Raw genomic sequence first — 24,778 nt, 5'->3', positions numbered from 1 at the left:
AACCAAAGAGATCTCTTTGGAATTACAAATTCTATTTTTACAGCTATTTACATTGCATGCGTGCATTTGTTTGATTTTGATGATTCATTTTTATAGAACAGGGGGCAAACGGGCAGAAGGCTCACCTGATGTTAAGTGATACCGCCGCCCATAGACACTAAATGCCAGAGGGCTGGCGAGTTTTTTCTTTGCGTCTTCTATTTATAAAAATATTTACAAATATATATAATAGAAATTTATAGAATGGAAAACATGAAATATAGCGTTTTTTACGAGTAAGACTAATAATATAACAGTTTTGAGAACATGAAGAAAGGTACTTTAGTAGTGCAACAAATTCAAATTCCACGACAAAAAACTAGCGGTTTGGATTCTTTCGTAGCTAGAAAAATAATGCTCCAAACTTTTTGACTTTTCCACAGATTATAATATGTATTGTTCTATAGATTATAATTGGGTTTTTTTAGTTCTATATTGTGTTTGATCGATGATTTCATGGCGAATACTAATGTCATATATTCAACTCCTAGGGCGAACGATAATTCTAACAACACATTTTATGGACGAAGCTGATGTACTAGGCGACCGTATAGCTATAATGTCTGGGGGTAAACTGCAATGTGTGGGAACACCATATTTCCTTAAGAAGCATTATGGTATAGGTTATAAGATGACCATAGTGAAGCAAGAGGATTGTAACGTACAAAATGTTACCAGTTTTTTGAGAAATTACGTCCCGGATATTAGGGATAATACGAATATAGGTACGTAAATGCAATTAAAAAAGTTTTGAACCTTGTGAATAGACCTGGAAAAATGGATAAATTAAAAAATATTGAATTTTTTTAATCCTATAGAGATATAGCAGGATTCTTAGGGCCTGTTTCACAATATATGGATAAAGTATGTACCAATTGCTATGCAACACATAAATTATTTGGAAGATAAAAGTTCCGAATAAGAAACTTTGCGTTTCATGACGAATAGCGCTATCTGACAGTCGTGAAATGCAACAATAGTGTTTATCCTACCAATAAGTAATAGATAGCTTATTTGGAACTTATCCGGACATTGTGAAACAGGCCCTTAGAATCATTTGTATACAGGTTAATTTGTATATTGCCTTTTTATAGGTTCGGAATTAACTTACATACTCCCTAATGAGCACGTCAGCAAATTTCCTGAAATGTTAAAGAAATTTGAAGAAGAAAGGACTTCCCTGAAGGTGTCCAGTTATGGCCTTTCTGTCACGAGCCTCGAAGAAGTTTTCATGAAGTAAGTTAACCGAGTTTAAAAAAAGAAGGTTGACAAACGACGATAAAATATTTACAACATGTTTATATGGAAGCTACAAGTTTAATAGTCGATTCGTTCTAGGTGACAAAAATATCGTCATCATAATAATGCTATTAAGTATTTACAACTAAAATAACAAAAATTAAAAATATTCTGTCTCAATGACTATAAACTAGCGACCCGCCCCGGCTTCGCACGGGTGCAATTCTGACACTAAATACACTACAGAAAATCTGTGAACGTATATAAAAATGTGGGTTATCCATAAAAGATAGACATATTATACCATCACGGACTTTTCTGTAGACCTTTTCAATGTGTACAATACTTAGTACATTATTTTGATAAAACTCGTAGGGTTCAGCCTGCGTTTGCAATGTAAGCGGAAAAAATGTAATTATTTACGACATCACATTAGAAACCTCAAAAATAACAGTACTTCTCCACTATTTAATGGATGTTATTATACATATAAACCTTCAGCTTGAATCACTCTATCTATTAAAAAAAAGCATCAAAATCCGTTGCGTAGTTTCAAAGATTTAAGCACACAAAGAGACATAGGGACAGAGAAAGCGACTTTGTTTTATACTATGTAGTGATTATACCGTGATTTAACTTTGTGGCTGTCGTCGTAATTGACGTAAAATTAAAAATGTCTCAGTCGATATTTTTTTAAACACATTTTTATTAATTAAATGTGTTGTATGTATATCAAAGTTTTATCAATACCAAAACGATAATGCTTATTTTAATATTTGGGTATTGGTTAAGCTTTTAACGATACAAGATGGCGAGCATTCGTATAGTATTTTAATGAGCACTAAATTTCCTTAAAACTTATAGAAATATTCTTTAAGTCAAGGACTGCAGTCACTCTAAACATCGAGCTATGTAATCTACACTAATATTTTAAAGAGGAAAACTTTGTTTGTTTGATTGTAATGAATAGGCTCATAAACTACTAGACCGATTTTAAAAATTCTTTCACCATTCGAAAGCTACAATATCCACGAGTAATATAGGCCTAAGTTTGAACAAAAATAGGGTTCCGTAAGATATTAGGGTTTTTCGGACACAAGGTCTAAAAAATCAACCAAAAAAGTTACTTATTTTGCGTACCCTGCCTAAACTATTAAAGATAGAACCATAAAATGTTTAAAGTAATTGTAGATCTTATAAATATCTACAAAAAAGTCAGCGACACACTATACCTATCTATATCGAGAGAGGCACAATAACCATAAATGATATACATGGAAAAACGACGTTTGCCATTTCAGCTAGTATTTAATAATTTAAATACGTGAAAAATCACGCGTAATAAAAGACGCTGTTACAATTATATATTTTTTAGAGCCGGTGCCGAGGACCATGATGTGATATCGGTTCAGAAAAATAACTATACGAATCACAGTAATAGTGTGATTGTCCCCATCGAGAACAATCGGAATCACTTTGGTACGTATGCGAGAAACAAATTTAAAGACCAAGTGTTTGTGTCTAATATTAATTCGGTGAATAACTTGCATTCATTTTAAATACGGCGATAAATTTGACACATAACTATATAAAGTATAATCAGTATGAATTTGGTTATAAAAGTATTTTAATATTAAGAAATAAAAAAATCAGTGGCGCCTCTAACCTCTTTAGGTCTTGGCCTCAGATTTCTGAATCTGTTTCATGATCATTTTTAAATGTAATAGGTAAGTAGGTGATCAGCCTCCAGTGCCTGACACACGTCGTCGACTTTTTGGGTCTAAGACATGTCGGTTTCCTCACGATGTTTTCCTTCACCGTTCGAGCAAATGTTAAATGCGCACATAGAAAGAAACTCCATTTGTGCACAGCCGGGGATCGAACCTACGACCTCAGGGATGAGAGTCGCACGCTGAAGCGACTAGGCTAACACTGCTCAATATTAAGAAATAGATACATTCAACTGAATAATTTATGTTTCATTAGTGTAAACTATTTTTTTCTAATTTGCTGCAATTTATATGCACCATTTTTTGTGCTAAGTTTTCGAATGTACAGGAATTGTAAAAATCATATATAAAAATTATCTTTCAGCAAACAACGAACCGTTACAAAAAGTAAAAGGCGCAAAATTATTAAGAAATCACATAAAAGCTATGTTCCTCAAACTGGCCTATAATTCTATGAGAAATAAACTCTCTGCCTTCATACAGATCGTAACACCGATTATAAATATAACTATATCAGTTATTATAGCCCGGTCTTGGCGATTTATAACCAACCTACCTCCCTTAGAGTTAACTTTAACTAGTGGTTTTAAGAATACGGAGACGCTTATATCTGAAGGAGTTAATTTGACGGAATCAAGCGTCGAGAGAAGGACTATGAAGGCTTATATGGATTTCTTTAAATCATCAACGTACCCTAATATGGTTCTGAAAGATATCGGAACTATGGACATTGGGAAGTTTTATTTAAAATTGGTAAGTGTTATTGCTTAACATGTACGAAGGGTACATATAATTTTATCCATAAAATAAGAAATATCTTGTGCATATTAAGAATGCTACAACATTGTTTCTCTCGCAAGTATTAGTTTGTATAAAACATTGTTAAATATTTACTATGTTTGCTTAAAATTATAAAGATCTCAGACGAAGATTTTTTTAAATAAATAAAGATAAACTTACTTTCGACGCATTAACTAAAGGAAGATGTTATCAATTCGCTTAATTTTTAAAAATAGGTGATTATAATAAATAATACAGGTTCAAAGTTGTACAATTCGTGCAGTTATAGATATTTTATTCATACGGCATATTCAATAGAAATACTTCTTTCAAGTCACATTCGCCTATTTTACGTAGGTTATATAACTATAAACCATTGTTTTTGGGAATCAAATCCAAGACAGTTCCAAGCAGAGAAGCGGCTAAATTTAATGTTTGTTTATTTATTTACTCCTCATGTGTGGCAAATTAATTTAATTAAATTATTTTTGATAAATGAAACAAACCCTATTACGTCATCAACTTTTTACTAAATTACGCGTTTTGCTATCCATTACTCATTTAAGTACATTTTAAATTACGCTACAAATAGTTCAGTCTCCGACGAAGAGCCGAGAAGCTGTATGGTTAAATATAAAAACTAATGTAAAAAGATTGTCTAATTAATTCAAACTCAAAAATATCTTTATTCATATAGGTAAACATACACTTATGAACGTCAAAAAAAACAAATTAAATTAATTGTAAATTTACATTTACAACCAGTTCGCAAGTCAAGGGCGTAGAGCGGGTAAGAAGAACTGGCAAAAAACTTTCCGCCACTCTTTTCAATCGCCAAGTAAATACAAATTGTTTGAACTGGAACAAATCAATCCCATATCCCATACTACAATAATTAAAACATTTCAGAGCGAATCGAACCCCGCCCGTATACGTTACGAGAACTTAATAGGTGCTACGTTCGCACCGAATCGCATCACAGCCTGGTTCAGTAATTATGGGTACCACGACTCGGCCATATCACTCTCCTTGGCTAACAATGCGCTGATGAATGCTTTATCGCCTGGTTCCACTTTACGGGTCATTAACTATCCCCTGCCGTATTCCATTGAGAATCTTGTGAGTATATATATTGTAGTCGTAGTACTAGCATTAGCATATGTATGTGCCGTGTGAACCTTCGTGTTTTCGGTACTAATTTTGAAAAAAATTAAAATTTTATAACTTTTGTGTATAAAAGAAATTAGCAATTCAGTATTATTTAACTCTCTTTCCGCATGGACAGATAATAATCTAAAACACAAAATGTAAATCGTCTAAAAAAAGTCGTATGAAAAGTGCTACTTTGGAGATGTCGGCTTATGTGTCTACCTTTTCAAAAACTAAAATTTTTTCTCCGCAAAATCCTTACTTAAAATTAAAAAAAAAACCGAAGTGCTCAAACTTAGCAACATATTTTGCAATTCATTTTTATTTGTATATAAACGAAACGTCGGTACTAATTTTTTTTTTTTAATTTACTCAATAAACACTTGCTCTTGCTGGTAAAGGAAAATTTCCCAAAGAATAGAGTCAGAGAAACAGAGGATGTGTGGATTTGGACATAGGGCACTCACAGCACTAAGACCTGGCATGTCAGGCAAAACTGGCCACTTGAACGAGAAATTATCAAGGAAATAGATATACTATAAAAATATGAAGCGCCGTCTTTATAATGACTGTTCTTAGTCACAAGACAGGACATTGCAAAGTGGACACATTTTTGAGTTTTTTTTTAAAGTTTTAATCAGCCTTTACGAAACATTTGTTTCACCTGTTTGGTGACGTATCGCAGTGGTTCATTAATACTTTAATTTCAGGTTAGAATTCTAGCTTCGGGTAGCAGTTTAGGATTCCAGTTCGCGTTCAATATAGGATTTTGTATGGCGTTCGTCACTGCATTCCTTGTATTATTTGTTATAAAGGTAAGTTTCAAGTGCAGTGATTTTTATATATATAATATTTTCAATTAAATTAAATATTTTGATAAGAACCAATATTTAAAAGCTGCTTTATAAAAATGTTTTAACTTTAAATAAATTTAAAATTTAAAAAAAAAGTCTAAAGATGGGTTTACCAATAAACCGTATAATTTAATTATATTATGTAACATTGATCTCAGTAAATAAGTTATTAATTGTTTCGGTGTGGTTGGTCGGATAAAATAAACTTAGTTTATGATTACACGAAAAACTAATAAAACTTTGTAAAATGTAAAATAAACAAATAGATACTTAATATCACATTTTAAGAAATCTAGATCACAAATAAAACTATCCATTTAAATTACTCTAAATTTTTATTCCACTAACTTTATTGCAGGCCGATTAAACTTATTAATTCTGATGCTTTGCGAATGCCCCTTTAACAAGGTCTAATGCTGGATATTTAAACTATTGTTTTACTATAGGAACGAGTTAGCGGCGCCAAACTCCTGCAGCGTATATCTGGAGTAAGACCTGGCGTGCTCTGGACGTGTTCTTTCATCTGGGACTGGTTCTGGATGTTGTGCGTCTACATGACGATAGTCCTCACACTTGCGTTCTTCCAGGAATCAACGCTGTCTACTCCAGAAGAGTTGGGTATGTTGATCTTTTTAATAGTTTAAATCAAATTTTTATTTGCCTATTAAGAAATATAAATGATCATAAAACAGATATAGAAATTTCACATAAGCAAGATTGCCTCTTTATGTATCATAAACAATAGTTATAAATTTTGTCGGAAAATAAATGTTGTGTAGTTTTATGAAACTACGGTAAAAGCGTAACTTATAGACATTTAACCAAACTTTTGGAATAATATTCCATTAAGGGTATAAAATCGATTTAACAATCTTAATTTTATACTTGGAAAATTGCAATGATAATGGGACTAATACAAGTAGACTAAGTCGCCAACGAATATTTTTATTGAATTCTGTAAGACACATACATAATACTTAGCAATTATTTAGATTATATACACATATTAAAATAGCGTGGAGCACTAGCACAAATGAATAATAGTCTCTACACTACACGGTCAGCTGCTGCGAAATATGTGCGCCGCCATATTGGCCTTGGCTGCTATGACGAGCGTCTTTTACTTTATCCCTACTCCGCGGCCGACCGTCACGCGACATGCGCCACACAGGCCAAAAAGTTTGAGACGATGTATTAAAATGATATTATTACTGTTGTTTCAGGTAGAGTCCTTCTTGTACTAGTGGTGTTTTCGCTGGCGACGATACCGCTACACTACTTGGCGTCCTTCTGGTTCGAAGCTTCGGCAACTGGTTTCTCAAAAATGTGCTTTGTCAACATATTTTCAGGTAATTTTCTCAGAACGTTTTGCTTAAATTGTAGTTTTAAGAAAAGTTTCAGTTTTTTACCAAATAGCGTAAATACTTTTTCTGACTTAAAGAAGAATTAAATAAATATACTTGAAAGAAAAGGCAGGCAACTACTTAGAATAAAGTCCTAACCCATCCTAAAGAGGACACTTAAATTCGTTAATTAAGTTAATAGTTGTTTTATCATAGGAGTTTCTAAAATAACTTTCAGGTTGTATGCCGTTTCTAATAACAGAAGTTCTGCGTTTGCCTGAATTCGGTAGCCCCTACTACGCGGGAATATTCGACTGGGTGTTCGCGCCTTTACCGTTGTATTGCATGAGCAGAAGTTTCAAGTGAGTTTTTGTAGTAATTTAGATTTTATTAGCACTTTGGAGTACAGAAGCTACTGAAATTCTTCTAAAGTCTTAATTTCCTCAAAAAACTCCTTCTAAATTCATATTAAATCTTACGTAAACCGCTATCATGTTTGCTGTAATAAGGAAGTGTTTGAAGAGTGTCGTTTCGAGTTTGAGAGTTGCACAATGACGAAGTCAATTTAAATTAACAGACAACAGGCTAGGCAAGTAATTAAACGTCATCGATTCAAGTCATTTGCCTAGCTGTTTAATCAACTGGCTGAATATCTTTCAGGCAGTTAATTAAACGGCTAGGCTGTTAATTGAACGGCTAATTAAGTTAGTTGGCTGCGACAGAAATATAATAAAGGCTAACTAATAAAACCTAGGCCACTACTTGTACATAAACCAAGGAAGAGGGAAACACATTAATATTATTTATAAAATAACATATTTATACACGCATCTCTACGTATATAATCGTAACTATTATCTTGTAGGGACATGAGCCTGTCGTCATTCAAGATGCTGATATGTGACGGCCTATGTACGCAACTGGAGCTTCAGAATTGTACGAGGCAATCGCTGTGCACGCAAATTAACATGACCGTGTGTTGTAGTACGTGAGTCTTATTTACATTTTTGAGAATCTTTTTTTGTTTTTGCTTCTAATTACAGATTAACTTGCATAAACGAGTGATGGGGGGGCATAATCATTTACCACGATCGCTGAATCTGTCTCTCTTGTAATATTTTGATGTATTTGTATAGATTTTTCTTATTTGTTACGTCCGTTAAAGTCCGTTTGCCAATCCTGACAAAGGCATCCTTCAGACCCTTCCATTCTGCCCTTGTAACCAGTTTTATTCCATCTTCCCATCCCATGTCGAAATATACTTAAGTTTGGATTTTTGTAATACTTATGAAGTATAGACATATAAATCATGTTTTAGACCTGGATGATAATACATTTTTGAAATGGGAAGAGCCTGGAATCGGACGTTATCTTTTTATGATGACATTGGTTGGTGTCATAGCATTCTCAGTTCTGCTTATCAAGGAGTACGAGGTGATTAATAAGGTATGGATAACATTCGTTATAAGAAAAGAGTTTTTTTTAAATTAATATCTCGTAAAAAGCATTATAATAATTGCATTATTGGTTTTTATTTATACAAAATAGTAACAAAACTATAACATTTCAAAAACATTTATTTATTTGTGTCATCACGATATCAAACTACTTTTGCTGGTAAGAGACTCTCCGCCACTCAATCAGCAAATCAATCCCTAGGGTTAGGATCACTTAAATCTATACTAATATTATAAAGAGGAAAGGTTTGATTTTTTGTTTGTTTGTATGAATTGAATAGGCTCCGAAACTACTTGGCAGATTTGAAAAATTCTTTCACTGTTGGAAAGCTACATCATTCCTGAGTGACATAGGCTATATTTCATTTTCAAAAAAAATAGGCATCCTTACTAAAATTACGATAACATTAACATTTGTTTATTATTTGATACAATTCTAACAGATGGCGCTGAGTTAAAGGTAGTTTACTTTAGGTCCGTGTCGTGGTACCAACGTTTCACATAAGTTCTCCTACGGTTTCCCTTGATTAATTTACTACTATGTAATATAACAAAAACCTTAGCCACAGCAACGCTTGGCCGAGTCTGCTAGTATTCGATAATTTAGACAAAGCTTGTTTAATCAGTTTTGAATTTATTCAGTGATATCTAATGTCGCTTATAAGTTTGTTGTAAAAACGAATACAATTTCCATATAACATGTGATTTATTTTCTGGACCCTGATTGGTCGTACGCATATATTATTTGTTTCCAATTTGATACAGCTAAAATTTCATCATTTGTTTTATAATCGTTACACAATTAAATATATTATTTCTAAGATATTCTACTCGGAGACCCCTTACCGGCCATTACCAATAAGGCCGGACGAAGATAGTGACGTAGCAGCAGAAAGAGAAACGGTTCAACAGCTTACTAAACCAGAATTGGCTCAGCATAGTCTGATCTGCAAAGACCTCACCAAGTACTATAAGGAGTTTCTGGCAGTTAATAGACTGACTTTTGGTAAGTTGACAATGTTTACTCCAGATTCACTGATATCTGAATCTGTTGCAATTAATGTTCACGGACCCAAACTTAGATCTTCGATTTTATATAAAATAATCAAAGACAAAGATAACATGTTGTATAATCAAACTATATAAATATATATAAATACACGTATCGTACATCAATTCATTTTGCCATTGTTAATCCTGGTTGTGCGTTTTGATCAGTGGATCATACAAACTAAATACGTCGTCGTTAAATCGGTAATTTTTTGAGAAGTATTGGACTTGCCTCAATGGAATCTATGAGAAATAATTAACGGAACATCAAAAAATCTGAGTTTAGAACACCATTGGATTATAACTTTTTGATATTTGATTTTTTTACAGCGGTGCGTAAAGGCGAATGTTTCGGCCTATTGGGTATCAATGGTGCGGGTAAAACCAGTACGTTCCGTATGGCAACGGGTGACACGCATCTTAGCGCGGGTGACGTATACGTGCACGGAATGTCCGTTAAGACGCAAATACGGGACGTGCACGCACATATGGGTAAGGGGTATTTCAAGATGTTTGAACTTTTGTAAAACCATAATAGGGTATGGGGTTATTACTGTTTAGTGTGGCACAGTAAGTTATTAGTAATTGTTATTTCACAAGTAATCGAATTCAGGACATCGACTAGCATCTGATTTTGTAATTATGATTAAACCGTGATTCTTCATTGATATCTTTTCAAAGCCTCGTGAATATTATCATAATGTTCAAACATCCATCACTATAGTATTTCTTTTATTAGTCAATAAGTATTGCTTTAAAAATAATATATATGTTTATTGTAATATGTCTTATTGGTGTCCAAAGGTTACGATTCTTTTTAATTAACTAGAAAATATATAACATAAAACATATTGTAGGTTACTGCCCGCAGTTCGACGCATTACTTGAAAACCTTACTGCACGCGAAACACTCAAAATATTCTGCCTGCTGCGAGGTATTCCAGTGAAAATCGGCTCCCAGTGGGCCTTACAACTCGCAGAACAGCTTGGTTTCTCTAGGCATTACGATAAAAAGGTACTCTTCATTAATATTTACAAAAAACCTAAAAACATTTTGGTCCTTCGGTACGGAAATTATGTTTTTGTTAAAGGTTCACGAATGCAGTGGTGGAACGAAACGGAAAATAAGTACGGCTCTCGCTCTGTTGGGGGATGCTCCATTGGTTTTCCTTGACGAGCCAACCACAGGTATTTTTTAATAAAACTTTATTCAAATATTTTATAATCACAAAATTATATAAAGAAATATCCTTGTTTTTCTATCATTTTCAAAACATTATTTTGTACGGCATTGATACGAATAAAGTTAATTGCAGTAAATCTAAGTTTTGTAAACATAAAACCAATGTTCTTTTAGAGTTATTTTTGACGTGACAACGTCTTATAAATTCGTTTGCCGGGTGACACTTCAAGAAACTGCGTTACGCTCCGCTCACGTTATGCGCTCACAATGAGAGCGAGTGAGAGGCACGCGTCCCTTCCACTCGGGCATGGTTAGCCCGCCTAAGAGCGAGAGAGACAGACATAAAAAGTGATTCATCCTTCTTCCTACTATACGAATGAATATTCACATCAAAATTATTTTACCACTCAAAGTCGTTGTCACGTAAAACTTTCGCCCGTATACCGACTTTACAGGCAACCAATTTTTTTATTCATAGAAGCTTCTTTAAGATTGTGATTTAAGACATAAAATGTATAAAGGTATGGACCCAGCATCGAAACGCCGAGTGTGGCGTTGTATTAGTGACGCCGTCCTATCGGGACGTAGTGTAGTTCTCACCTCGCATAGTATGGAGGAGTGTGAAGCTCTTTGCTCCAGATTAACTGTTATGGTCAATGGACGGCTGTTCTGTTTGGGACCGCTACAGCATCTTAAGAACAAATTCTCACAAGGTGACATATTTTTTTTATATCTTACTGAGTTTATAATAGGATGTGATAATATTAAATAAAAATGTGTATCAGACTCAAATCTTAGGCTTTTTTTCTACGCCATTTGACATTGCTAGCGTAGACTTAAGTCTGTATTTAAATTCGTATCTCATATCATAAAACTTTGAGTTATGCATTTCTAACAAGCCAGTCTGCATACAGAATTTTTTGAAGTGAGACAATTTTTTTTTATTTATACCTTATTAACAAAAACATACACATAACAAAAATAAAAAAATACAGTTTACAAAAGTTATAAGGCAACGGGCGGCAATAATAAATCTTATCGGCTTTGTAAAAAAAAATACTTCTTTCTTTTTCTGTTCTTTCTTTTTCGGTTGATTCGTAGGGATTCGAAGCCAATAATAATAACAATAACAATGATAGTAATAATTCTATTACAATTAATGAAATTCTGTAATAATCTTAGTAGTAATAAGGTAAAATGAATTAATTGTATTATTTGTATTCATGACTATTATAATAAAAGCCTTTTGTTAAACTCCATCTAATTGAACTTTATTTAACCAATTTCTGTAAAGATCATCAGCAGTTTTCTAAAAATAGGGCATAAAGAATTTTCACTTCACATTTTTTTAGTAATTGAAATTGTAAGATTGGTTGATGGCTTAGAATTCTGGCTTTAAGATAGAAATTGAATGTATTTTTATGAATGTTTGAATAAATATTTCTTTGTAGGTTATACACTAATTGTAAAATGCAGAGAGACGTCACAAAGAGTTGCAGACGTTGCAAGGATAAGAGAGTTTGTCATAGACAATTTCCAGGATGCTAGACACATGTAAGTATTTTTTGGCTTGACAAATTTTTCATTAAAACAACAAGAAATAATTGTTCGATTAAAACTCTCAGTGAAGCCATGGACGTAGCTTTTCTTCTTTCGTACAGTTACAGCCTTTTAATACAGTTTTTTATATTTTAATATATTAAAAAAAACATACTTTTTTAAATTTATTTACAACCCTATTTTAATACAATTTCTATAAATAAAGAGATAGAAGATTTTTGTTTATAATCTTACCTAGAGTAATTCCTTCCAGCGAAACCTACCTCGGCATTAGTACGTATTACATTCACGACCAAGAGTTGCTTTGGTGGCAGCTTTTCGACAAAATGGAGGAGGCCAAATCCCTTTACCCCATCGAGGACTACTCCGTATCGCAGACGACGCTCGAACAAGTGTTCTTGCAGTTTACGCGTATGCGAGACAACTCACGTACGTAACTATCAGATCATTAGTGCAATGGCCGATTGGCCAACTAGGTAAAATGTACACATTTTCTATTAATTGTAAAACATTAAATGTTACGATAATTTTTATATTTATTACTTTGGATTTTCTCAATTCTATTGTTATACAAAGTATACTCAAATAGTCTGCATAATGGTACCAAATTTGTTTTGAACGGAAGACTAAGAACTGGTTTTTGCGTCTGAAATACCATTTCTCTACAATTCATTTTTTTAAAGCATTTAACAATCAGCTATCTATGGAAATAGATACAGCTTCAATTAACAGGATCGTTATACCTAAATATTTAACTTATTAAAATACTATTTTTTCAGTATTATTAAACAAAGCTATCTTAAGCTCTATCTTATAAAATAAATTCACAATTTTAAGTCACAAGCTAGTTAAATTGTACTTACATGTATGTATTATTGTACGTAAAATATCTCCAATAGCAATGTTTACTGCTGTGTTCATTAAAAATGCAGCAATCTTTATATTTCAATATACTATAAATTCAATGTGATGTACTTAGATTAAGAAGGTGTTACGAGTATAAAACTTAGGCAGATAATTGTAATAGTTTTATATAAATATTTAAATAATTTTGGAAGTTTTGGAAAAATAGTTTAATCAAATAATTAGCAATACATGCGTATTATCTTATTGAGCGCCTTACATTTAATAAATTTCGCTTTTGGATAATGATCGCAAACATTTAACTTTCTTTTGATCTGACTGACTATATCCAGTACTTAATACTTAAAATACTTATACAGTAACTATTAAGATATAATGCGCCGGTACTCTGCAACTTCCAAAAGCGATACTCGAGTTCAATACTCAATATCCCGAGGGCTGATGTCGAAACCTTGGTAACGCGTTGTACACGATACAGTTGTCATCAAAATCGCTATTATACTAAAACTTTTAATTCGATTCCTAATTTGACGTTGCGATATTATTCGATACGGAAATTGAATATTTCCGAATCAATTCCTCTGGTTTATAATAGTATATTTAAACAACTACTACTTTAATAGAAACTATATATATCAGGAACTTAAATATTTCTGAACGGATAATTTAGTTATGACGATTAATTTTATTAAGTTCGTTACTTTTTCAGTAAAGTGGACGTTTTTTTCTTGTCTTTTTGTGATGTGCTTATTTTCTTGGCTGAGGATCCATTTTAATGGAAAATCAAAGCAGATAGATTCACTCAAAGTCAACAAAAAACTATAAACAATACTATAATTAAAACCAAAAATATTAACTTTTTATAAATTAAAGCAGCGATTACTAATTAATAAATAATTATGTATTTATTTAAAAAAAAGTCAACAGTTTTTGTTTGTTTATCAATTTTGTTGTACATCACTACACTATTGTATGTGGTATCATTTTACAAAATGACAATAGCTAATGTCAAATGTGGAATCGAAATATAAGTCGTGGTATAGGTACAGAGTACTGTGTACCCAGTGAACGAACTTAGGTAATTTATGATACTGTCTGTTAATAAAGTAAATGTGTTCCTCGAATAAAAAATCGCCTGCATTTTCTAGTTAGGCGCAGTATTTAATATAAATAATAAGATAGGTAAAAGCTATTCTCCATAGAAAAGCTAGCAATGACAAACGCAGCCATTATGTTAAATTTTAAGTGTGAGGGTTACTATATTGTACATATGTGATATCTTTACTGTCTTTGGAAAAATGTAATTCGGCCACGATGTTTTTTGTATTCCGCTTTATAGCTCTCATAGACAGCAGAGTAATTAGATAAACGATTTTCAGAATTATATAACGTATCGGTTTTGGAGTGTTTTTCTAATAATGTAGTTAGTAAATTGAAAGATTTCTTTATATTTGTATGTGTCAATGACATTTTGCAGATAATATTTATGAACCAAAGCTATATTGAATTTTATTCAACCATAAAATAAATATATATTTATTCATTAAAAATGGTACAAATATTTTAAAGTATAATTTGTGATTTTATATAAATTGTGATAGTTTGTGATTTTACTTAACTTCAACCCACAATCAGTGATGTTTATGTTCCTATTTATTGATATCCAAATATTTTTTTTCAGTTTGAACTTTTGAAGTTTGATTAATATAAACGTTGAGTATTATTTATTTGTTACACAGTTTTGTATAACAAATAAAATCAAACTGTATCAATCAAAGCTGTTTTTAATTAAGTGTGGACATTAACAATTTGTTCCAACATTAAGTATAGGACACCGCTAATAGAAAGAAAAATATTTATCTGTCTTTGCTTATTTATGTACAATTGTATCGATATTGGGTTCGAATTATTTAATAAGTTGCCTTATCTCACTGTATTTAAGAAGTGTACGTTTGCATTGTAGGTTTACAATTTTTTTGAATAAAAGCTTACAGAATTTTAAGTATTTTTATTTATTCAAATGTACAATCATTTTCTTATATAAAAATCTTTAAATAATACAATTAAGCTGTTTCAAGTACTTAGATCTAAATATTACTAAACATGTGTTTAACATGTCATGGAGTCGTGATTGTTTATATAAATATATATATTTATAAGTTTTATATACAAACTAAACTAGGTATAATTTAGTCATGGTAAAAATAATAATTAAATTCGACACAGATTTCTAGTCCCAAATCATATCCAAAAACATTGAAGTATTTTTTTTATAAAATTTGTAGTTAACAATTTTGCATAATTTCAATAACAATAAGCAAGCAAATTATATATTTAATTCCTTTGCTCTTAAAACAATATGAAGGAATCGTTCGACCGCTGTGCATTGCAGATGCTAATGCAACGTAAAGTGCCAGGAAATGTAACAGATTTGGAATAAATAAATTAACTTGAAAGGCAAAATTTAAGGACCTAGAAATGAGTAGTTTCCCCACTTTGTTGATATTTGGTGAACTGTAGAAATATCTGTTCCAAGGATGTCTGTAAAATACTGTAGTCTTCAAGTGGAAGACTCTTTTTCGCTCTCTCCATTATACCAAACATCTTGGCCCAAGACACGGTACGATCCGGGAGGTAATAAGTTATTAGGCCCTGGTACTCCTCCCTGAGGAACGGATATAGGTGTGTCAAAGAAAAATCAGTTTAGTCTAAAGTAGTTTTGTCTCTTTCTATAGAATGAATTTTACGTTGTGATAAAAAGGGACAGGTATTGTAAACAATGCAATTGGACTATGAATAGGGAAGAATTCGAAGTCTCATATATCGCCCGAACCCAATAATTAATCACAATCTGAGATCAGTCGGTGACTGTCGATCGATCTCCTATCATCATGCATCCCAATAACCAAACCCAACGAAGACAATCCATTTTTGGCGACGGTTAGAATGCAATCTCTTCGTTCTTTACACTCATATTTGATAATCAATATAAACCAAATAAATTACTAAAACCTATGTTTAAAACATATCAAATAGCTTTTTAATTATTTTAAAAACTGGTGTAAGTTAAAATCTTAAGCTAGGATTGGCACAGAAGAACGGTCATTTTCATACAAAGGTCCACATACACCGATCCGGATGGATAGCATGTATCGACAGATGGTTATTACAATCCGTCGATTGGTTTTTGTCACACTTATTAATATTTGGATTAAGACGTCTATCTCAGATGCTCAAACTGGATTGAGATAGGTTATTGGGTTTGGGCGTATATCACATCACTAAAATACCTATAGAAATTATAAAAGAAACCTGCAGAAATGAGTTGCAAAAACAGTTTATGAAATTACTTACATCAGTCGTGGACGGTTGAAGTTTGCCAAAACATAGCTTTTAATTAACTCAATATTGCTTGTTCCCTCACTATCACCTGATATCACTTTTATTGTCAACGTGAAACCTGAAATAAGACCATCAAATTTGCGATTCAAAAAGCTTCGAAAATATATATTTTTTAATTTAGAGATGCAAGTTTTATTTTTGTATGGATTAAATATTTCTCAAAACTATATTAACAATTTTATCGTTAAAAACGGAGTTATCAATTCGACGGGTATTTTTTCATAAAAAGATAGCAATTTACTGATTACGATTCGTACTATTAATAACTGCCATAGAAGTGACAAGCTACTAATATATTTGTAGCTGCCCACTGTAGCATTTCCGAACCAATTCACCGGAGGGCCCTACAAGAAAATAGTGTACCATTTTTTCAAATGCCGGCAACGCACTTGAGAGCTTTTCGACAGTTCGAGTCCACGGGTGACGGGTGGCTGTATCACTTAATATCAGGTGACCTTTCAGACCGTTTGTACCCGTTTAAAAAAAATACAGCAAAAATATTTCCAACATATAACATAATATATGTTATATACTAAGATCTATGTGATTGTAAATGAAACGACAAATGGGGAGGAGACTCATTTGTTAAGAGATACTGCCCCCACGGCTATTTACATTGAAGGCAAGTGCGTTGTCGGTCTTTTAAGAATTGGTACGACTATAAACGATACTTTTTCTATATCACATTTGTATCTATGTATATTTGTATTAGTTCTTCAGTCCAATAGAATGTGTACTGTGTTAGCGTTTTCCTACTTATAGTTTATTTGTTTTATTATTATTTAATTGCAGTAATAAAATGAAAAAAGAAAAATTGTTCAGTATGTTATAGTGATATATCTATATATCTGTTTCCTTATACCTTGTGAGAATTTATTCTTGAGGTGTTGCGGTGATCCGAGGCATTGGAAGCGTCCGCGCACCATAACGGTCAGACGGGAACAGAGCGCTTCGCATTCCTCCATACTGTGCGATGTCAGCACGAAAGACGTGTTCGCGCGTCTAAACACACAGATACGATATCAGAACGAATTCAAAAAATGGTAAAACGTTGCTGAAAAGTGAATGTCGTCTCTCTGTGAGATTATTTTTCTGTTGCCATTTTTTTTTTGTTAGGTCTCCTACAAAATCTTTAAATAACAATTCAAAGTAAAACGTTGAAAGAAGAAAATATATATATACATATGTATTTAAAACTTTGTTCCATATATACCTACTGTGTACATTTTCATGGCTTGCTACATTCTTAGTATATCACTGATAGATCTAGATCTTTAGTTTCTATGCGTGACAGAAAAATGTGATTAAGTTTCTAAACGGTTAAGAATTAATTCATAATTGTCACTTAAATACGAACTTTTAAGGCAACTATTTTACAGAATAAAAAAGGCATTAGATAATCATCAACTTAAATAAAATACTTAATTAAACATGCAAAAATATTCCGATAGATATATGTAATGGTTAAAGATAATGGTAGAACAAATACCTAGCATTCCTTAGAGCCCGCCACACTTGTCTCTTAGCGGCGGGGTCTACGCCCGTAGTCGGCTCATCAACGAACACGAGCCGAGCCCCGCCCATCAGAGATATCGCCGTACTCAGCTTACGTTTATTACCGCCGGAGTACTGATCCACCTGAGGATTATTACCGTCAAGTACTATTAGTCTAAGATCCGGGATTAGAAAAATATATCATCTGTTATTTAGATAAAACAATTTTTTATAAGCTGATTTCAATATCATGAACTTATAAAAACAACCTCTGCCATCATAATGCAATTAATCGTAATTAATTAATTAACAACTAATTTATTTTTAATTTTTATTTTATTTTATTTTATTTTATTTTTGTTAATGATAAGAAGGAAGGAGTATCTAAAAAAGATTCAAGACTTGATGTGATAACTGATTAGACCACACACACATCTTCACATTTTACAATATTTATACATAACTTTTATATGTGTTTGTAATTGAAACTCTGGCTGAAAAGTTTTTATAATAGTATAGTATATTAACATAGCTTTTAGACATTTAAAGAAAACATCGTGACCACGCACGCTGTAAAGCACGCGAAATAACGGATAAAATTATGTTAACTAATTATAAGTTTACAATAATACATAACTCCAATCCGGTAAATAAGAGTTTTCTTTAAGTTTAGATAATAATTTTTAAGCGGATTCACGAATGGTTATAGTTATGTATTATTTAAATTTTAATCTGGTTTCTGTAGAAACCCTACATCTTTTAGTCGATACCAACTCCGGGGAAATAAATACAGATAATACAACATTTTCTACAGCTGTGATACATTTTGACATTTAACAGCTTTGTCTTCAGTGACCGTGACCACACACGCGGTAAAACACGCGAAAAGTCGGTTAAATATAAAATTATGTTAAATAATTATAAGTTTAAATACAATAATAGTCATAGTCATAGTCATTATATCTTTATTCATTAAGGTAAACATGTACACTTATGAACGTCAAGAAAAACAAATTAAATTAATCGTAAATTTACATTTACCACCAGTTCGCAAGTCAAGGGCGTAGAGCGGGTAAGAAGAACATATATATATACATATATAATACATAACTATAATCCGTAAAAAAGTGTTTTTCTTTAAATGTGTAAAAGTTATGTTAATAAAAGACAATACTATATTACCTGTTTATCCAAATGCTTCGTAAATCCAAGTGCAGCGGCCAACATATGCGCACGCGCAGTTGAATACTCGTCACGGATGCCACGGAACAATGAAAACAAGCGGAGAGTTTCACGTCCCGTCAGTTCGCCGAACACTGCATCGAACTGGGGACAATATCCTATGGACAAAAACATTTTTACATTGTTATCTATGAAATTAAATAAAACTTATATGACAGATATATATGTGATTTTATTTACACCAATCTTTAAAGAGGTTTTATTTAAAATGTTTATCATAAGGGTTACGCCACATTGCACTTAATCACATACGGATAAATAAAAAAATTGTTGTATTAATTTTGTATAAAATTGCAGTAAATTATATAGATGAGACAAAGAAAAATCTTTGTTACTATAATTTCACATTGTATTATTGTAACAATGTGAAATTATTACGGGGCATAGTTAACAAAACCTAAAAAAGATATTCCTATCGTCCATAAAGGCCGCTAGATGTATGAAATGTTTAATTACAAATTTAGAATATTTTCATAAGATAAACAAATAACCGTCTGCCCATTGCATTTAATTTTTATGTTGTACCGTTGTAGAATTTACTAGAACATCTCCTGTTTATTACTTCTCTCTCCCAATACATTAATTCCATTCAAGCCCAGGAAATATATAAATAAAGTCATTAGACCATTTAAGCTTCGTTAGCTAATTTCGTAATAAATATATTTAACAGTATAGAAAAAAAATCCCCTGAGAAACGTCAACATTTTTTTAGGAAATCTAGATGGGTATGTGATGCGTTAGAAACTTAGAAGTAATACATACCTTATGTGTAAATCTATTTGTTTTAGTTATCAAATTATTGACAAAAAAAGTGCGACAAAGTACACACGTGAGAAGTTAATCTTTTTATAAATTAATTATTACTAAGGCAAAAGCCCCAATAAATTATTATGTACCAGTATATCACTCCATATTTATAGTCGTTTAGTGTACAAAACATTATGCGACAGAACTTCCATGTAAAGTTCTAATATGTAACTACTAAACACATGTATCAACCAATAGCGTGAATTTTTTCTGGATCTCCTTTCTCACTCTAACTCTCATAACACAGGCTAATATTACGTTTCATTCGTAAAAAAATTACCCTTAATATAATATAATATCAACGAATTGAAGAAATTGAACAGAAGAAGAATTGTCTAAGAAACGTACGTTTAGTAATAAAAACACGGCATATGAAACAATCGCAAAACTTCACTCACCAATATTTTCATAAACTTTGTTGAGGTCGGAGCGAACTGAGTGTCCGCAAACATAAGCATCTCCACTTGAGATGGACTCATCTCCCATCAGCATTTTGAATGTGGTGGTCTTCCCAGCCCCATTTACTCCCAGAAGACCGAAACATTCCGCTTCACCAACAGCTGGAAAACATACACTTCTAATTCAAGAAAAAGATACAATCGGACTAATGAAAATGTTTAGTAATTTTCATATATTTTTTATTCGTTTTAGATAAGTTGTTCTGGGTTCTGTAAAACAACATAATCATTATATATATATATATATTATTTCTTTATATTGTATTCAAACTGTAACTTGAAAATAATAGAAATACAAAAATTAAAAAAAGAACTTGCAAATATATAAAACTCTATTTATAACTATCTAGCGCGCCCATATGCAGTCCTATACACAATTTTTTATTAAAAAAAAAACATCTATGATCTAATTGTAAATTTAAACCTTATAATCTCCACTTAAACGCACAAAACAATCGTCAAAATCGCTAAAACAAACAAACAAAATATATTTATTCATATAGGTAAACAAGTAGACTTATAAACGTCAAAAAAATTACATTAATTGTAAATTTACATTTACACCAGTTCGCAAGTCAAGGGCGTAGAGCGGGCTAGCTCGATCGGCTCAATCCTTTAGGAGGTTTATTAAAACACACGCACTGAAAATATATAAAGATTATGAATATAACTTTACTACTAAAGCAAAATTCACTCACTGAAAGATATCTGATCAACGGCAAGATTCTTTCCGTAGTACTTGGAGAGGGAATGCGCAACCAGTGTGTGCGCAGAGAGCGGCGCTTGTTTCGCGTGACGCAATTCGTCGGCCACGTCTGGGTCTAAGGAGGCTTCGTCCAATGGAGCCGGACGTCTGTTCCATATGAATAACTGGAAAAAGTTATGGTTTTTTTTATTTTTTTTTATTATTTACTCTACTACCCTGCCATCGTGGCCAGGGACTTTAGCTCACAATTTTTTTTTCCAAGAAAAAAATACATTTCACTGCTTCCAATACCCTATGTTACAATTGACGTGTCGGAAAATACGCCCTGGCTACATCGGTAATAATTTTATTTAAAATATTCATAGTCGGGACGGAATTCCCCGCAAGTTCCGCTCTTTCGGTCTATAAGAAATATTTGCTAGGCAGCACTTTTATGCGTCAGCAGGCTTACTCTGTATTATGAATACCAATGTATGAAATGACATTTCGATAGTACTCGAGCGGTAATCTCCATATTTTTTTAGCGATTTTAAGACACTATGAAGCATGTCGTTTTAGCTTTTAAAGACACTTTATGGCACCAGCTGCCATTCCAAGAATACATTTTAGAACAGTTACGACTTAGAGGCCTTCGAGAGAAGAGCGAACTTGAAAGGCCAACAACGTACGTGCAAACTTCCTGGTATTGCCAACCGCCTTATTTTAAGAGAGTTTGCCTGCTGTCCCATAAAAATATGTGCTGGCTTGACTTTTCTGATTCTGGATAGTACGTACGGAATATTACAAAAAGGTTAATGGTAAGATCCAACATTTTTTAAATATTAATAAAATATATACAAAAACATACGATCCTCGTTTAATTCTTAATTCCATATTCACATAATATTTGAACCTCGAATAGGATATTATTGCTTTAAAATCTATAATTTTTACCCTCTGAATCACCCTGTACTCCAACAGCAACATCAGACTCCACAGAACTGCGCAGGAGATCACCATACTCAGAAGATAACGAGCGATTCCTGGCTTCTCCCAATCGAAGTATGGGTTCTCGCGAACTGCAAGGTAGTTGATTGCATTTAGGCTTGAACTTTTCTATGTGCGCGTTTATTACTCGTACGGTGAAGAACATCGTGAGAAAACCGGCATGGCTTTGGGCCAAAAGTCGGCGTATATCAAGCACAGAAAGCTGATCAAGCACTTATTAGTAAGAGAATGATAACGAATCAACTAAAAAATCGGCCAAGACTATGGTAGCTGGAATTTGGCAGGATTTTAGGGAAATATGAAGCCCTGTAACAGTTTGGATTATATTTTTGTACACTTATTATTATTAAGGTCATTCCACACATGGATTCCGGCCAAAATAGTGATTCAGGAAATTTTTTTTTTCGAAAAAAGTAAAAAATTTCATAAGCCATACATACCACAACAATTTTCCGAGAGGTTTTCACATATATTTTGCATGGTGCATTCTCCAAGGTTAGGGAAAGTGGACAACAGATAGTCACACATCTCCATACAAGAGTACTTCGTCAGACCAATATGGTTTAGGGTTCTGGCGAAAAATAAATAATAATTAAAAAATATCTTATATAAATTTGAATTGTATTATGGTATTATTCATATACTTAAGCTTCATAGAAATACTATTGAAAGCCCCTTTTTTTATAATATTGTTTGTTTTTTTTCTTATATATAAAAAAATCGATAGACAGATCTATCTACGGCGTGGCGTAACTACCTTGGATGGCACCCGGTGCAGAAGTTGGTAGGGGTTGGTAAGGGGAATCCCCGAATTCTACATAGAACTGAGCTAGTGCTAGTGGAGGAATCCCTGATTTTTTTTTTATCATTGTTCTTAAAGTTGAGAGACCAGGTGGGTGTCACCCCAAAAAAGGTGATACCCGGTGTGACCGCCGAACAACAATATTAAAAAAAAAATTAGTCCAGTTTATATATTTACCTAACAGTGGTGACGAGGCTGTACAGAGGGAAGAACTGTAATACATAGTCCATATACTGGGCTACTGCACCCGTGGTGAGCAATGGTGAACTCAGAGTCTCTACTATCTGAGCACCCATTAAACCTGAAATATTTTAAAAATCCCATTAAAAAGTATATTTTCTACTCAAAATTGACAAAGCCTCATATTTTCATCATATTTTCGACTAGTATGTTAATAGTATAAAAGAATTGCTAATACTTACCAAAAAGTACATTTATAAAGAACACAATAACGAAGCCAACGGCTGGTCCATTAAACACAAGCGAGAACAGATAGTGGAGAGGCAACATGGCGGCGCCGTATACCATGAGACACAGATACATACGACCTGAAATTAGTAATTCAAATATTAAATACACATCAAAAGGGAATCGAAAAATAATGAAAGTATTTAGTCTTGAAAAATTAAGATTGTATGTGATTTTGAATTAAATAAAATAAAATAAAACGTATCTGCCTTACTCTGTAACTCCAACAAGCGATACTATTATATGCAATTTCGATATAATTCTCTTAATATCCGTAGCGCTGATGTCGGAATTGGGCTTACTACAGAAACTTATCTTAACATAAATAATAAAAGAACTCGTAATTAGAAGTCACAGAGTTTATCGATTATGTCAAGCATTTTAATTTAGTATGTGTACTGTGTCTGACACAATTGATTTTGGGTCCTTTACGTGCTGGTTTCGCGTTGATTTCCTTCACCGTAGCTTTTCATTTCAGTGGTTCACGGCCTTAAGCAAAAGTATTCGAGACGTTCAACTCTATCCTGGAAGATATACAGATAATACTAAGTATTTTGTTTCAAATATTACCAAGCTCGGCTGGAGTACTAAGGCCAATGACATGAAATCCTGCGCAGGAGGCGACGATAGTTAAATTGAGTATAAGGAACCACGCCCAGTCAAAGACAGCTGCAGAACTCCACATTACTATTGGACGAACACCAGCTGCCTTTTGAAGCAACTTAGCGCGAATAACACGTTCCTGTAACATATATTATAATTTTGATTTATGAACACAATTTTCTCTTACAGCAGTTTCGGGCTATGGTCAACAATAATAACATAATACAAAAAAAATTTGTAAATTACACCTTTCTATAATTTTAATCTAAAATGTCAAAAAGTATTAATATTCCTTAGTGATATGCTTATTAAACATATGTTTATTTTGAAAAATACAGCAAATTTAATATTAACTTTGGTTAATGTACTGTAAGGTAATGAAGAATATATAAAAAATAATGTTTACCTTAATATAAAACATGACATAGACAGCACTGGCGATAGCCAAACTGTTGCCGACTGCGGTGGCCACTTGCATTGATAATAGTGAGACCATAGTTTGAAGATCTGTCTGTAAATATATGCTGTATATAGAGCGACATATAAAGTAAAACAAAAGAA

At 32.7% G+C, this 24,778-nt stretch overlaps 2 protein-coding genes across 3 annotated transcripts in view; one reads left to right on the top strand and one right to left on the bottom strand.

Annotated features, from left to right (window-relative positions):
* The window catches only part of LOC110993551 (phospholipid-transporting ATPase ABCA1), a 43,216-nt gene extending 27,970 nt beyond the window's left edge, over positions 1–15,246 (top strand). Inside the window, exons 13-30 of the mRNA XM_022259852.2 lie at positions 531–764; positions 1,134–1,275; positions 2,654–2,757; positions 3,373–3,761; positions 4,698–4,907; positions 5,648–5,752; positions 6,238–6,409; positions 7,015–7,140; positions 7,373–7,496; positions 8,000–8,118; positions 8,453–8,580; positions 9,414–9,597; positions 9,972–10,133; positions 10,499–10,656; positions 10,733–10,829; positions 11,346–11,537; positions 12,276–12,378; positions 12,638–15,246. Of these exons, the coding sequence (XP_022115544.2) occupies positions 531–764; positions 1,134–1,275; positions 2,654–2,757; positions 3,373–3,761; positions 4,698–4,907; positions 5,648–5,752; positions 6,238–6,409; positions 7,015–7,140; positions 7,373–7,496; positions 8,000–8,118; positions 8,453–8,580; positions 9,414–9,597; positions 9,972–10,133; positions 10,499–10,656; positions 10,733–10,829; positions 11,346–11,537; positions 12,276–12,378; positions 12,638–12,821 (2,933 nt within the window). The 3' untranslated portion in view covers positions 12,822–15,246. The remainder of the gene's footprint in view (positions 1–530; positions 765–1,133; positions 1,276–2,653; positions 2,758–3,372; positions 3,762–4,697; positions 4,908–5,647; positions 5,753–6,237; positions 6,410–7,014; positions 7,141–7,372; positions 7,497–7,999; positions 8,119–8,452; positions 8,581–9,413; positions 9,598–9,971; positions 10,134–10,498; positions 10,657–10,732; positions 10,830–11,345; positions 11,538–12,275; positions 12,379–12,637) is intronic.
* LOC110993552 (phospholipid-transporting ATPase ABCA3) overlaps positions 15,242–24,778 on the bottom strand; it is a 34,091-nt gene continuing 24,554 nt past the window's right edge. For both annotated transcript variants that reach the window (XM_045630750.1, XM_045630749.1), the window contains exons 20-32: positions 24,624–24,728; positions 24,185–24,356; positions 23,569–23,694; positions 23,324–23,447; positions 22,785–22,915; positions 22,291–22,415; positions 21,350–21,521; positions 20,592–20,753; positions 19,327–19,484; positions 18,140–18,288; positions 17,513–17,652; positions 16,603–16,708; positions 15,242–15,913 (exon numbers count right to left, since the gene is read on the bottom strand). In XM_045630750.1, the coding sequence (XP_045486706.1) occupies positions 15,721–15,913; positions 16,603–16,708; positions 17,513–17,652; positions 18,140–18,288; positions 19,327–19,484; positions 20,592–20,753; positions 21,350–21,521; positions 22,291–22,415; positions 22,785–22,915; positions 23,324–23,447; positions 23,569–23,694; positions 24,185–24,356; positions 24,624–24,728 (1,863 nt within the window). In that variant the 3' untranslated portion in view covers positions 15,242–15,720. The remainder of the gene's footprint in view (positions 15,914–16,602; positions 16,709–17,512; positions 17,653–18,139; positions 18,289–19,326; positions 19,485–20,591; positions 20,754–21,349; positions 21,522–22,290; positions 22,416–22,784; positions 22,916–23,323; positions 23,448–23,568; positions 23,695–24,184; positions 24,357–24,623; positions 24,729–24,778) is intronic.

This window comes from Pieris rapae, chromosome 13 (genome assembly GCF_905147795.1).
Source record: "Pieris rapae chromosome 13, ilPieRapa1.1, whole genome shotgun sequence".
NCBI lineage: Eukaryota > Metazoa > Arthropoda > Insecta > Lepidoptera > Pieridae > Pieris > Pieris rapae.
This window is presented reverse-complemented; position numbering and strand designations above follow the sequence as displayed.